General features: G+C 38.1%; 1 protein-coding gene across 1 annotated transcript in view; it reads right to left on the bottom strand.

Annotated features, from left to right (window-relative positions):
• Positions 1 to 15,752, bottom strand: part of ANO2 (anoctamin 2) — a 91,193-nt gene that overhangs the window by 15,284 nt on the left and 60,157 nt on the right. Inside the window, exons 15-19 of the mRNA XM_053463573.1 lie at positions 15,442 to 15,516; positions 14,473 to 14,674; positions 14,082 to 14,193; positions 13,404 to 13,461; positions 12,205 to 12,305 (exon numbers count right to left, since the gene is read on the bottom strand). Coding sequence (XP_053319548.1) covers positions 12,205 to 12,305; positions 13,404 to 13,461; positions 14,082 to 14,193; positions 14,473 to 14,674; positions 15,442 to 15,516 — 548 coding nt within the window. The remainder of the gene's footprint in view (positions 1 to 12,204; positions 12,306 to 13,403; positions 13,462 to 14,081; positions 14,194 to 14,472; positions 14,675 to 15,441; positions 15,517 to 15,752) is intronic.

The raw sequence follows: 15,752 nt of genomic DNA, 5'->3' as shown, positions 1-15,752 counted from the left end.
CTATTATCTGCTATACTTTTCTTATGTCTGGTAACGTGTCTTATTGTGGTAACGAGTTATCTTATTTTGTCCCTGAGTCTCAGGTTATGTTTTTATGGGCTACCTGTATCACTTTGTACCCTAATGTCTAGTCACCATAAACAAGGGGAACAGACTAAACCTACCTTAGGATCCGGGTTCCATGTGTGATGAGTTGATCGGAATTAAATTGGCCTGGGTGGAGTTTGAAGTGGAGACATAGAGCTAACCTATACCCTGATCCTGTCATTCCCATCCATATTCTGCTCATCCCCTATCCCCTGTACATTTAGATGGGAGGTTAAAAAACCCTTAACCCTACAGAGAGGCGCAGATGCCACCCAGTTCCTCTTGCCAGGCCCAAAACTAGGGATCTTGGTGTCTGGGACAAGCAGCATAAAAAGATGGTCGCATCAGGTTGTCCTGATGCCACTGTAACTGGAGGCCTGGTAAGCAGTGTTGACTGGTGGAGAAAACATAATGGAGCAGAGGGAAGCATAACGATTCCCACACAAGTTACAGCACTGCCTCTCCCCTTACATTCATCTCATATTGGGCAGTGAGCCCCATTTAAGTTAATGGAGGATGCAATTCATTCTCTAACCACTTATGGCTGCTCATGCATACGATAGAAGCCTCCGAAATTAGAAGTGGAGAGTAGGGTTTTTAAAATACATTAACAACTTAACCCCCTTCTCAAAAGACGGAAGGGATGGAGATCCATGCTTCTCCAAAGGGTAATTTATCCTCCCCATCCCAATGGGCAGGGGATAAGGGTACAGGGAAACATATATGACACTGATTTCTCCAAAGTTGTTTTTAAACCCTATAAGCCTCCCCCCTTGGTTAATAGAGGGTCCAGGGGAACATAATTTTGCTTAATTTTGTTTTCATTTTATTATTTTAATGTACTTATATTGCAAGCAGTTTCAACAGTACATTTTGAGAGTTTCAGACGAGGGCATGTGAGTTTCTCGTTATCATTGTTTTATGACTGAACTGACAATGCAACTTCTTAGTGAATAGACCCAAACCTCTTGTCTTGGAACTCTAATTCATGTATATACCGTATATCACATTATATATTTACACACATTGTTACACAATATTTTTTCACCCAGTCCCTTTAATAACCTACTGTTATATAGCATGGAAGCAGTTAAACTGATACTTAATCTGCATGTTACTTGGAGAGAAATAATGTCTCTGTTTACACATGGATTGTGCTTTCGGCACTGTTCTGCTAGTTTTCAATAGTACTTAGTGGCTTTTATACTTTTTGCTGTGTAACAAGCGTGATAGAAAATGCATTGTTTGGATATGACTATCCCTTTACTCCTTTGGGAGTGTGGTAAGCACATCTGTACATTATGTACTGTGACTATCCTGAAGCACAAGATCTACTCTAATATTTTAATTTTACAGTTATTTCAAATTACTAGGGAGAAAGAGGTAGGGAAAAATTGCCAAAAAAACCCAGAGAAAAACAGACAATCCCGAGGATATTAAGGAATGATGCATGATGGTTTTCACTCATTTATAAAGCCATCCGGCATACATGGAAAAGTAAATATCATACCTCCCAACCAGGGCCGGATACTTAGACCAAATGGCACTCCAGGTAAGAATACTCTTTGATGGTTCCCCATTCGATTTTTCATTCTAGATTATGATGTCATCGGGTTCTCACACCATTGTGTGCTAATTAATGTATACCCAGATTTACTATTTTCCCTTGCAGTTTTAAGTAAACATTATTATGATTTCATACACCCATACGCACTAAACATTCTGAGCTCTTTGAAATGAGGGATATCGGAGAGGAGAGAGGCAAACAGGGATCTGGGTTTCAGTAGGGAGATCTGCCCCTAGTGAAGTGGCCCAGGGCCTTCCACCACTTTTGACCTGTCTCCCTAGGAAGAATATTCCACGTATCCCCCTGTTTGCAGTCTGAAATGCCTAGGGCTAATACAGCTCCTGCTCCCAACCTTTCAAGTGGGCAATGAAAGACTAGGGAAGGGCTAGGGGCAATTGGTCCAGGTAGGGTGCATGATATCTTATTTTACAGAAGCTATGCAACTATTTATGATACTACAGGGATACATCTTTACAACCGTCAACAACAACCAACTAACACCCATCTGATATCTGAAGGATGTGCCCTTCTTCAGACACATGTGAGAGGCTCAGCAACATACTGTTTTGCTTAGTTGGGCAGGTGGTTGGGATCAAATAGTATTAACCCTTTTAATACTGTGAAAGTGTGCAAAACGGTATGTTGCTTTGCCTTTGGTTGTTGTTGACGGTTGTAAAGGTGTATCCCTGTAGAACGTAAATAGTTGCAAAGCTGCTGTAAAAATTAGATATTACGCGCCCTTCCTTGACTATTTGCCCCTACCCATGTCCCTAAGCACACTCTCTAGGGGAAGACTGTCTATTTTTGGCCATTTCAAACGTTGGGAGCAGGACCTGTATTAGCCCTAGGCGTTCCAGAGTGGTTTACAATGTGTCAATATCTTAGACACATTGTAAATAATTACTAATAGCTACGTTAAAAAAATATACTAGTCACAGTCTGCGACAAAGCAGGCTAGGAAATGTGGTCTCCATGTGTGGCTGGATGGGAACTCCCATGACTCCCAGGCAGATAGCGTTGATACGCGGTCAATGTACTCTTGGACACACATAAAACTTTGATAAACGAATGGTAAAAAAACAGTTATTCTTTTGGGGGCGTTATCTTTTTTTTTAAATAATTGGGTTTGACACAAATAAACATGGAAGTGGAGAGGGAAATCCACATGAGAGGACTGTACTTGTGATTTACGTTTCAAGACTAACCACCCATATGCGAATGTCAACTAAAGTCGCTTGTTTACTTACAATGAATTTATGGGGTGTTTGCAATAACATGCACAAAGCTAAGTGAGATTTGCCAAGTTTATAGCTCGCTGTTATAATAATGATCTCACCCTGCAGCAATTCAATGGACTTCTGTTCTTGAAGGAGTTAAATGCAGGGCAAGGTTGGGGAACACATTAAGCAGGGTTGACGCCGGCATAAATATATTACAGGTATATACACAATCAAAAATATGCAAAATACATAAAATACATATATTTTCTAAAATATATATTCATACATTGGAATGCACATTTTTTATGTGTCTCGTATAAGAATGAATGAGTAGATTTTCAGGTTCGCACAGAATAGAGCTGATATATTATTTTTATATATATAATATTATATATATTTATATTTATAAATAAATATTTATATATTTATAATTATATATAATATTTATATTCTACTCTAATATCAGATCAGCCCAATACATTATTGAATTCATAGAGACATTGACTGTAAAGGCAGATAAGAACCATTTTTCCTGCTTAATCCTTTATCAGTCTTGGTCTCGTCTTAGAGTCGATTTCGACTCTTGTCGAATTCCCTTCTTGTTTTTAACATCTTCCACTTGGGCTGGGACGTTGTTCCCCATATCTACTGTCCTCTCAGTAAAGTATAAATAAGATGACTTAATTCAGAAGATCTTTATAGCCTGACAAGTCATGATAAGCCATAATAAGGACCAGTATAAGAACCATGGTTGTTGTCTTGTTACTTCTTGGAGATACTCAGGGTCAGCTCATTAAAAAGTTCTGAGGTACATTATGTTTATGTAGTTGGCTTTTTGGCTGTTCCAAGGTGGATTGGTCCTATCTGCCTGTTTGGGGGTGTTTATTGTCTTCTTATTAAAGTCCTTATATGCAGGAACAGACAAAAAACAAAATGGTGGATGGTCGATATTGGTGTTCACAAGTGGGTGGAGGTACCATTAATAAATGTCCACTTGCAGGCAGCCACACCGTTACTGTTGTACTCATGCCTCTGAGAGTGGAATGGTCCTACTAGAAGAATTTTGGACTAGCCTTAAGGGCAATTGTCCCGTGGGCTAGCCCCCCCCGCCTGACTGCCAGACTTTTGCCCCAACTGCAGGCAAGCATAAAGTGGGCAAATTTTGCCGTTCTAAAGCCAAATGCCCAGTGTAGGTTGACCATGACATCACCGCACCACTACATAATGTAGTAACGTAATGAAGGGAACTCAACATGTGGCAAGTATGTCTCTGTTGACCCTTCCAAATTCCATAATAACAAATACTTTATTTGACCCACAACTCTACCATCTTATAATAACAGAAAATGTGTACTAGAATTTTAATACTTTCTTTCTAATATTATCATTTCATAAGCCAACAATTTCAGCTTTTTTTAATTGTTTTTGGGGATTTCTCCGTTACATTGATACATTTCTCCATCATAAAAAAAATGTCCTTTCAAAAATTGGAAACACAAGACACAAGATGTCAGGGGATTCGAATTAAGTAATTGAATAGCGAAAACAATGATATTTAATTAGGGGTATTCTGAGATATATCCACTCCCTAGGATTATGCAATTCCTGGCTTTAATTAGAAGCCCTAGTAACTGCTGGCGTTTGAATAGTTTTCACTACAAATGTTTAGTTCCACAAGTGATTGATTAAGTGCCACAGGTATTTTTTTCGCACTCGAGATCAAAAACATATCCAGAAAACAGCTGTATGGTAAAAATTAGGGAACTTCACCTGATACAGTGCAAAAAAAAGCTTATAATGTTAAAAATACGGCATCCCTCTAATTAAGGCTAAAATTCTTCTTCTGTGTCACCTATTGGGTTATCCTGTGACTTATTACAATTTATTGCATGATCTCCTAGAAACTAAATATCATTTTCACATGGAGAATAGGCGTTTGACTTTGCAAAAGCTTAAAGTGGACCTTGCACCATTCTTATTACTGGTATCAAATTAAAAATGTGTTTTTCAAATAAAGTACTGTTTTCTTTTTAGTTTTTGCACAATATGATGCTTTCAGACAGCCGAGTATTAGCCAGTTGTCTGTGTTCTAGCTCTGCTCTCTTAGCTGATCTACTAGACAAACACCTTGGTTCCTCATCATAGTCAAGATAATCAAGAACCATCTCAGTCTGGAGAGGGTGGAGAGAAAGGCACCTGAAATATCACAAAACATGACAACAACAGCAGCCTCCAGGTCTACAGATAAAAAAATGTTTATTGGATCAAAAAGGAGTAAAAACTAAGTTTTTTGTCAATGTCTTTCATCTTTTCTTGGGCCAATAAAAACAAATGCACGTTTTCCATCATTTGTCCTCAATTTTAAATGTTTGTCTAACCCTTTCTGATACTAACGAGTGTGTTCAATGCTTCGACACTCAAACAGTTAACTCAGGGACTGTCTTGAAACTTTCAGCCATGTAACATACTGGCAACAATATACTTGGTCTAGACGTGGTACAAAATCTGGCTAAAATACACCCTAAAAAATAGACATGGGATAATTCCTACTTGCAGGAGGGTTGTGATTCAATAAACCCAACACTGGCAGGTTTCTCCAGCAAGAAGTAGCTGGCCATACATAATTCAATGGGTGAGGACACTATAGAAATCTCACTGATTTATTTATACATTATACGGGGCCAGCCAAGCTCTTCCTGAAACAGAAGCTCAGTTGGGTTGGGGCTTCATATTATTTTGAAGGCAAAGGAATTGAAACCATAAATCTCCCATTAGTGAATACATCCTTTTACTGAATAGACCCCAAAGAAGGGCCTTCTCACTCAAAATAACAGACAACTGAAGTGCCCAAGAAACATGAGTAGGTACCGGCAGTCATTACAGCTCATTTACCTTGGCCCACCTTCTACCAGAAGACCAACACTGCGTAGGATAAGGTGTGTTGTGTACCCACACTGACTCAAACAACGCCAGTCCCTTTCAATCTTTATGGGCCACATCAATGGGATAAAGTTGGTCTCCCTCTAGGCACAAATGAGTAAGGAGGTCAATGTCTGGACCTTTACACTTGGAGTGAGTCCTAAGAGATCCTGAAGGGTGAAAATGCCCTCATTTATGAGATGGCCAGGAAAATATTTCCGTTTAGCGGATTTTTTTTAACTACACTATCTTTTATAGTCCTAAGAAACCATATTTACACTGGCGTTCCTTGGCAGTTATGCAAAAAATCCAATTAACAGCGTGTGTGTCTATGTGTTTCAAGTAAACATAATGACAAAGTGTTATTACTAAAGAGTATTTATCCTGCATAACAATGCAGAACACCAAAAGTCGTTCACATATTTCCAATTTTTGAAATTTGAGAGACCCGGACGATTCCTCAATGAGTAATTGCACTTTTGCAGGGGACTGGAATGTAGATCAGAACCTCATATCGGGTGTCAGACAGGTTTTAAACTGCTTTTGGGTATTAGGGTGAGAAAGGTAAATTGGCACAACAGATGTGATGCGTCTGGAACAGGCAGAACAAAGACGCCGATGAAAAATCAGCCGGCGGATTCTCCCTCTCTCTTTTTTTTCATTCATGGCTCACTAGAGATATAAAAATGAGAAGAAACAGGTCGAGTGCCTTACCTTTCGAGAGTAGAATTATATTTATGAATTCCCTTCTCTTAAAGGGGGGGTTGCACACTTTCTTAAAAAGGAGAAGATTTTGCTTAATTTTTCCTTAACCCCTTAAGGACAATGGACGGTCCCAAAACCCATTAAAAACAATGCATTTTGAGCCCGTACATGTAGGGCTTTGTCATTAAGGGGTTAATCTATAGTTCTAAGGCTGACCTGGGAGCAAATTAACTAAATTACTTTATTAGTTTGACTGTAAATTTAACTTGCACAATTGTATTAAGTCTAAACTCAATTTATTCAACTTGAGAGCCTGAAAAATCTCTTTTTGTAGACTTTCTGATTGGAACACTTGTAATGTTCTCAAATGTCACACAACTTTTAAAGTTAAAGGGACAGTCCAGCTATCGCATGCGCTTAACGCACATGATAGGTGCGTGGTCCCTTTAACTTTTACATGTGGTCCATTTGCCCCGTTAAGCAACCCCCAGCTAGATACGCTGTATGTGATGTACTCATCTCCGCTGGCTCTGCTGCATACAGGGATCTTTTTAGACCACAATGCGTACATATAAAGTCTTTCCGTTGATTTCAATGATTGTCAGGTAAGTGTTTAATTCATTTATAAATTTTTTTTTTTTTTCGAAGATTTACCTATTAAATTACTTGCAAGGGTAACTCACAGAGTACTTTAATATGCAATCTTCTATAGTAGAGGTGTCCCTTTAAGCTTCTGTGTTAGCTATAGAAACCATTAGGAACATAAGGAGATACTTGGAGAACTCTCGTACCTTTTATTTATGCTAAACTCTATAATAATAAAAATAATAATAATAATAATAATAAAGGGCATGTAAAATCTATTATATTAGCAAATGACAGCCAGTATGGGCACAATATTATAATATGTAAACATAAGATAACCTATTCCATAAACCTTCACATATAAAATACTTCATTTCATAATTTGTAGTAGAACGTGACTCAATGGATAATTCATGCTCTCCATTCACAATAGCTGGAAAAATGCTTTTTCTGCGAAGGTATGATTTGTGCGCTAATAAAATACATACTGAATAAAAACTATGATCGACGAATCAAATAAGTGTCTCAATGAATTCACTACAATGGCATTCTCCGCTAAATGGAATTGATTTCTCTAAAACAATACCAGCCTGATAAGGCTTGAAGTTCAACGATACTGAGCAAATGTTGCTCTCATAGTAATGTAGTAATGAATTCATCTAATTAATATAATCTAAGTCGGGGGGTCCTCAACAGAGCGTGATTTGTCTCGGGTGTCACTTTTCTGGTGGGTGTCCATAATAGCCAAAGCTACCCTAGACACGTTCTTCTTTCCCTTAAGCTTTGCCTTTGGGAAGTGGTATTATTATTACTTTGCAGTACTTAATGCAGATTATAGCTAAAAGGTCCCTTTAAATCTTGATATGGCGTCCCCCATGCAGATAGAGGGGTATTGCGCAAACCAGACAGGTGTATTTGCCCCATTCCCTTGCCCCCAGCTGTTTGCATGGTATATTTACTATCAGTCCTCTCCGTTGTTTAGTGAGCGTTTCTGGTTATAAAGAAAGTGATCCCATTGCTTTGTAGAGAGAGCTTTCCTGGCGCTGATCAGTGGAGCAAAATGTCAGACCTCTGAAGAGGCAGCGCACTGCAGCTCTGGAGCTGCAGCTTCTCCTAAAGATGTATTTTGTAAATTTAATGAATGCATACTAAAGGACTCACAAAGTACTTCAATATAGATACTTTGCTCAGGAGACTGCCCGGGATCCCTTTAAGAGTTAATAATGTGAATTAAACATATTTCGGACAATGTTTGTGTGTATTTGCTGTTCTCTATAGTGAAACAAATGTGTATATACATAACACTTAAGAATATAAGCTGGACTAGAAACTTGAAACATACACAAAACTTTTATGATGAGGATTTCCCTTATGGTGCCCTAGAGATTTGGGAATTGCCACATGAATTCTTGCTTCCACTGCTGTAATACAACAAACAGCAGGATAACAGATCAAAGTTTATTGCGGTTAAAACAAGAAAAAAATAACATTAGTGACATTTCAATTGAATAGCAATGTTTTAACCAGCTCGACCTTCGGGGTTAATGCAATGAAACAACTGCGCATTCTCCTTTTATACTCTTTCTAAAAATCGGGTGTCTATTTTACGGCAGTTTATAGAAATACTTCAATTGAAGGTTTCTTTTGTTCACTATATATATATATATATATATATATATATATATATATATATATATATATAAAGACTCACATTTTCCTCTCTGTAAAGATTTCAGAATCTGTATTAAAAGAAATCAAAATCTAGAAAATATGTATGGAGTTCATAATAACAAAAAAAAACGGTAAGGCAAACATCAAGAACCAGGGGTAGGCACAATAAAGGGATGTGAGAAGAAATCAAGAACTTTGCTTTGTGGGCATAAAAAATACCACCCTTGGAGTCTTTCGGACTCAATGTCTCTTATTTCCACCCTTGGTGTCCGCCTTTTCTAGAAGCTCGGATTGTTTGATGGTATGGTTGTATTGCAGTACTAAAAGTGTATTATTTCTATGAAGTTGTTAAGTTGATACCACACTCTCACACTCTCTCCCTGCATGTTGTCTGGTCCAGCATGCAGAAAGTGACATCGCATCCATTTCCTGCATGCTGGATCAGTCTGCACAGATGGAGCGAGACACAGGCAACTTATTTGGAGGCTAAGATGGCACAGACCAGCAGTTTGGGGCTAAGATGGCACAGGCAAGCAGTTTGGGGGATAAGATGGCACAGGTAAAGTGGGTACCCAGATTGTTCAGGCATACTGGGGGCAAAGATGGCACAGACAGGCTGTTTGGGGAGCTATTATGCCACAGACAAGCTAGTGGCTAACATGTCACAAAGAAGCTGTTTGGGGACATAGTTGGCACTGACAAGCTGTTTGGGCACCTGTTGCTTGGTAAAGTTGTGGATCTGTGGTTTCCACTTACTCCGCATACATTTATGAGTCCTATAAAAAGGGGAGACTACCAGTATTTAATATTAGGCTTATTTTAAAGTTGTGAGCTAGGGCACAAAAGACCAGAGCATACTTTTAATTTTAGAATTTTACTTAAGCTTCATCGTTTCTTCAATGCAGAAGTATGTCAGATCCCTCTTCACGGCTGAGAAACTTTTTATTTCTTATTTTTATGCTGTATATTTGTGTTCAATATATACAACTTATTCCCTCATCATGTTTAACTGTTTTAAACTGAAGGCTTCACGGATTTAACGCTGCGTTAAATGGGCTCTTCTTGTAACCACAATGGAATGCATTACTCAGGAGACTTGTTTCGGAGACTGACATCAAGCAAAACAGAATGATCATTGTATAATGAGGTCAGACACCAACAGAACTGCCGGAGATTTGATCCCTGTATTTGATGTCTGGTAACTGAGTACCAGCTCGTAAACAAACCAAAGATGTTGGAGAAGTCATAAGAATGACAATACATATGTTCCATATGTTCTGCAGACTGACTCTTGCAGGCTAAATTGAATGAGTCAATAACAAAAAATACATGGAGGTAATTAAGCGGTGGATTGTTTAGTCTTAACCTGAAAAGTATGATTAACATAATTTAAAATTTAAATTTGGATAATACTATAATCAACCAAGTTTAGCACAGCCTCTGGGAAAATTGATGACAAGTGCAGGATCCCATGGTATCATACTATTTATAACCCGTTATTGTCTCCATGAATGGACCATACATGACAACATGAGCCATTCTGAGTGTTAACTCAGGTAGCTACAACTTCAGATTCAGAGAACAACAAAATGTCCTTTGGGATACATCCAAGTTGACCAGGGACACATGGCTTGTCAAGGAAGCAACTAGACACAGTAGAGTACCTTACCGGGGGGCGGTCCACCCCGGGTGCCACTCATCAGGGGGATGCCACTACAGCCAGTGGCACAGGCAGGTTGTTTTAAGGGCAGAGGCTTACCACGTCACTGTCTGGCTTACTGTATAGTGATGGGAGTTATGCTACACTACTGTCAATGTCTGGCTCACTGTATAGTGATGGGAGTTATGCTACACTACTGTCAATGTCTGGCTCCCTGTATAGTGATGGGAGTTATGCTCTACCATATCTGTTTAGTAAATTTGATTTATTTAAACTTGTTTAATTTATTCATAAGGTATTAATTTTATTTTCAGATGACATACAGTTTACAAATCTGTGAAATAAATATGCTAGCCAACATAATTTTTTTTGTGTGTGGGGGGGTGCCACATACAGGATCCACCCCAGGTACCAAATACTCTAGGTACGCCCCTGACTACCTAGAGTTGTGTTCAATTAGAGCACCTACCAATGAATATGTCCATATAAACCCCATTTTAGGTGACTTTGGACTAACAGACCCCAAAGAGTTCTTTATCAACCAGAAGATTAAGGTAGATTTTATATGTACTGTAGTCCCTAGGTGCCAATACTCACCCCCCCCCCAATATGAGTAACAATATTGTAATGGTCTTTTCATGGGAATTTGGAGTATAATGAATATGATGTGAAGGTGATCTCTTAATTATGCATTATACAGGGTCAGCCATCATTGTAGGAGAGGTTCCCTGGAGTTTGGCCTCCATAGTGTATTGTGAATCGAAGCCTATTAGTTTAGAGAATAAACCAAAATATTCGTGGGTAATTGGTAATTGATGAAAGAAAGACAGGGGGGGGTATAACTAGGTAGAGTGAGTTCAGCTTGGGTGTACCTAAAATTAACCAATGCCAATTGCTTTCAGTGATGTATGTGCCCAGTCTGCCTTTGGCAAACCGGGCCTTTCTGTTACTTGAACAGTTTAATGAACTATTCTGAAACCAAAATATTATAAAATACCTGAATAAGTCACCATGTTACTAACACCGAGATGACAGATTATATCTATTGTTTGCATATTTAAACGGATATTCCTATTTATTAATGTACATTCCATTTATGAGTCACCGGGTCCTTCAGTCTCGGGTTTTTAATTGCTGTCTGAAGCAAGATGTTATTTACAGTTTCATTATCTAGGAACATAAATATTAAGAGAAAAGGCACACGAATAAATAGTGAGAGCTAAAATAACCTTAATTGTATCTTACAGGCTGATACCTTAACATTAAACAGCATGAAATTAACTAAATATTGGTAAACCCACTTTTTAAACTGTTCTTAGGTAATGAGGTCATTCTCTTCCATTGGATATTGTGGATATCACATCATAACTCATCTGCCAGCCCAAGTAGGAAGTTGTAACCCACTTCCTGGACACCGTCTGTATGGTTGTAGCTGCCCATGAGTCTCTTGACATTAATCACAAATGTTCAGGGGATTGTAAAGCTATTTCCACAAACATGTTAGGGCAGGGATAGCATTTAAAAGGTGATGCGTTAGCAAGATGGTAGCTTTCACATTGAAACAATACAAATAGTAGGAAATACCTACAACGCAATTCCAGGGATAGCAGAAACTATAGTGTTTGGAGCCAGAAGGGTAGCAGCACCAATGCACACATCTTGACCCATTACAAGATGTAACATTCTAGGAAACTTATGTCTGCATGTGCATTCTTTCTAACATTCTACTTTTGAACAGACATTGTTTGTATGAGATAACAGAAATGTTTATGAAATATGAATATACTTACGGTATTCCAATCTCAAATAAGTTGTTCTGTATCAGTTGTTTCCCCAACATAATGATACTCAGTTGAATGCACAGTTCCATTAAACAGCCCCCTGGTGCACACTGCAGATGAGGAGAAGAATCATCACATTTACATTATTGGAAGTTTGTCATCTGATACATGATGCAATAATTATAAAAAAAAACAAAACATTTGCTTCTCGATTCACCACTTTTGATAGATGTCTACTCTATGTTAAACATCCAATACAAAATAACTAATTAGCATACCCATCTTATATAATAAAACTGATATGCATGCACTTCTCACATTTAATAACCACTCAAGTACAATGACTGTGTCACTCATGATATGTATTATAAATAGTAAAGGTTCTGTGTGATTTCATCATTTTAAACTAAATGCAACATTAGAAAGACTGTTCCTAGTACAGCTGGATGCCCAAACCCTTACCACAAATAATTATTTGGCGATGAAAAATGTTGCCTCCATCAAACTTTTTCAGGGAATGTTTAATATAATACAAAAGCAGGCACTTGTTGCCACAAAAGTCTTCATATTACGTAGTAGTGGGCTGGCCTGGGGGAGCAGGGGATAAATTGTCCCCCAGGCCACTCCGAAATTCTTAAAACTTGGGCTGTGTGTTAACATGAATGTGTGTGGTAGCACAAGTGTGTATGTGAGCATGAGTGCAAATGTATAAGTGTGTGTTAGCATGAGTGTATACGTGTACACGTGCATGAGTGTGTGTGAAAGTTTGTGTTGGTGCTAGAGTGTGTTTGTGTAAATATGTGTGCAAGTATGTTTGCTTCTTTATTTTTATTCAGCTTTTATATTATTTTATATTTTTTAGGCTTATGAAGATTACCTTCTCGACCTACAATTAACCTTCCCTAGCCATCAGTTTCATCTTTTAACTATCTTGGTCATCCAGTATTATTACATTCCTACGTCAATTTAGGTTTTGAAGGAACACATATGTTGCATTCAAAAACGGTATGAAAGGTCAATATTCCATACAAAACAAAATATTGCAGACTTTAACAGCTAAAGAGCAGACATATACATTAAATCAAATAGATGTAGCCCAAGAGACCTTATTATCCCTCTAGATTGATATTAACACCTTTTAATATTCTTATGTTGCACCTATTACAAAACTGCCTACTAATTTAATTCTCTTGCCGTGTTTTACCTACTTCTTCAACTCTGTAATCATTGAATATATATGCGTAGTTTCCAGGTCTTCCAACAAATCTAGGGATGAAGTAAAATGATTAAGAACAATATTATTACAAAATAATTCAGATTAAAGGTAAACAATGGATCTACTCAAACAATCTCAATCCCTATTCTGCTGGCATATGATGGCCACTGTACAAATGCTTTACGCTTGGCTTTAATTGCTCCAAGAATGTAGGGGTTAGTGGATTTTGGAGCTAGAACTGGAGGGTTTTGATGGAGTTTGTGGCAGCTTTAAAGCATCTGGCAACCAAATGTGTTGTTGGAGACCTCGGTGGGAGATCGGGTGCTGCAATGTGCAGCAAGAGGCTGGGTAGACATGGCCACCGCCAGCCCGGCCCTGTCTGGGACCACTTTGGTGTGGCATTGGTTTATCATGTTTAGGCCAATTGAAAAGAATAAAATGCAAACAATAGTTAAGCCTTCCTTTCTTCTCAATCTTTATTTTTTTCCTTTACCAAATCATAGTGAGAAAATTACGTACAAGTATGTAAAATGTACATTTTGATTGAGGACCGATTCAAAATAGAAACATCATAATTGGAAACAGTATGAACTGGTGCCTTGCGTGTTCGGTTCTTATTCTTTGGGTAACTTAAATGTGGAAATAAATATACTTTAGGCATGTTGCTTACCTTCCTTTAAAAAAGGCAACATAAAATATCGAGGCATAGGAATTAACGAACTTCAATAGGAACGCCTTCAGAATTAACCGTTCTTCAAAAGTTTTCTCAGTTTTTGGTACCTCTGGAATAAATAAAACAATAATAGCACTTTTAAAATTGCTTCAGACACACAGAGAAATAAGAGATATTTCTACCTAAAACACTTTATTTAGAAAAAAACAGCCTTTATTTAGAAAAAAATTGTTTGCAGAAAATAAAAGCTATGGAATACTTATTTCTCTAAATAATCATTGTTTTGCCAAACGTATTTTATGGTCAATAAAGAATTTGTTTTTGGTTTTTACCGTCGGCATGCATTTTGTCAGCATTCTTCTCTTGGGATTTATTCACATTAACTTACCTATTTCTGTGAGCCATTTCGCAACGATTCCATAAATTTCGTCGAGTATAAGTATAACCACGAGATTAATGATAACTGCCGTAGCCGTCACCGTCACGCGGGCATTCGATCTGGTCCCTTCATCGGTGCTGAATGCCAAGGCTGCTGCGGTCGTGATCCGGTATATGATCACCCCAAACACTGCTGAAAATGTTAGCGCCATCTATGAAAGACATTCATCATTTAAATGCATTGACCCAAAACCAGAAGCCATTTTTCATCCAGATGTCAAGTTTTAATCATTAGGGATCGATCTAACGGATTTCTTCCTTACTCTTCTGTACCATAAAGTTAGCTGCTCGTATTTGGGATTACATATCAGGGAATTACTTTCCGGGGGAATAAGAGTGTAACCTCTTTAGGATGTCCCGTGCCACCATGAAAAAAGCTGCTATTAACCCCTTCAGGACTGGGACGCACCGGGTACTTCCTGGTCAAACGCCACCGCCAGACCGGGACGTACCAGGTACGTCATCGATAATGCGCGATCCAGCGTCGCTATGAACGCTGGGATCGCGAGGGGCGGCTGCTACTGACCTCTGGGTGTCCCCAGCGATCCGTAGCAGCCACTCCCCCTCAATTCCGTGCACGTGATCGCTTTGAAGCGAATTCCAAGCAAGGAATTAAAATATTTAAATAAAACTGCGGTCTTCAAGGGAAGACGCAGTACGAGGACGCCGGTCCTGAAAGGGTTAAAGCCTATTGTGAAAGAATGGAATTTAAAAAAAATATGAAGTTTCAAAACATTATTATTTCTTTCTTTTCAAATTCTAGAATTGCATTGAGTTTTAACTTTGTTTTTTTTATCTTTCATAACTTTAAATACCATTCTTTAGTTAAAGGACATCTGAAATCCCAAAGGGTTTGGCTATATCCATTGTCTTAGTTATTTCAATGAAAAATACTAAAGAAAGAAAACAAATTACTTACCATGAATAAAATAGCTGCACAATTTACTAAGTAAGCAGGAATACGATTTCTCCATGTTAGTTTTTCTAGTTTATTCTGAAAAAAACCCCCCATAAAATTACATTTATTAAGAGAGTGCCAACAAACAGAAGGTAAATATAGCTTAATATAAAAAAAATATCAAAAAGCTCAATATCAAAATTTCAGATCGACATTATATCACTGTTATATTGCATATCTGAGATTTTGTTATTGATGTACCAATTAAATTAGTTCATCTCCCCCTCCATGTTTTCACGATATCTTTCTTTGCACGCATGGATTTGGGCCAA

The sequence above is a fragment of the Spea bombifrons genome, chromosome 4, assembly GCF_027358695.1.
Source record: "Spea bombifrons isolate aSpeBom1 chromosome 4, aSpeBom1.2.pri, whole genome shotgun sequence".
Taxonomy (NCBI): Eukaryota; Metazoa; Chordata; class Amphibia; order Anura; family Pelobatidae; genus Spea; species Spea bombifrons.
The sequence above is the reverse complement of the archived record's forward strand: the minus strand, read 5'-3'. Positions and strand labels throughout refer to the sequence as shown.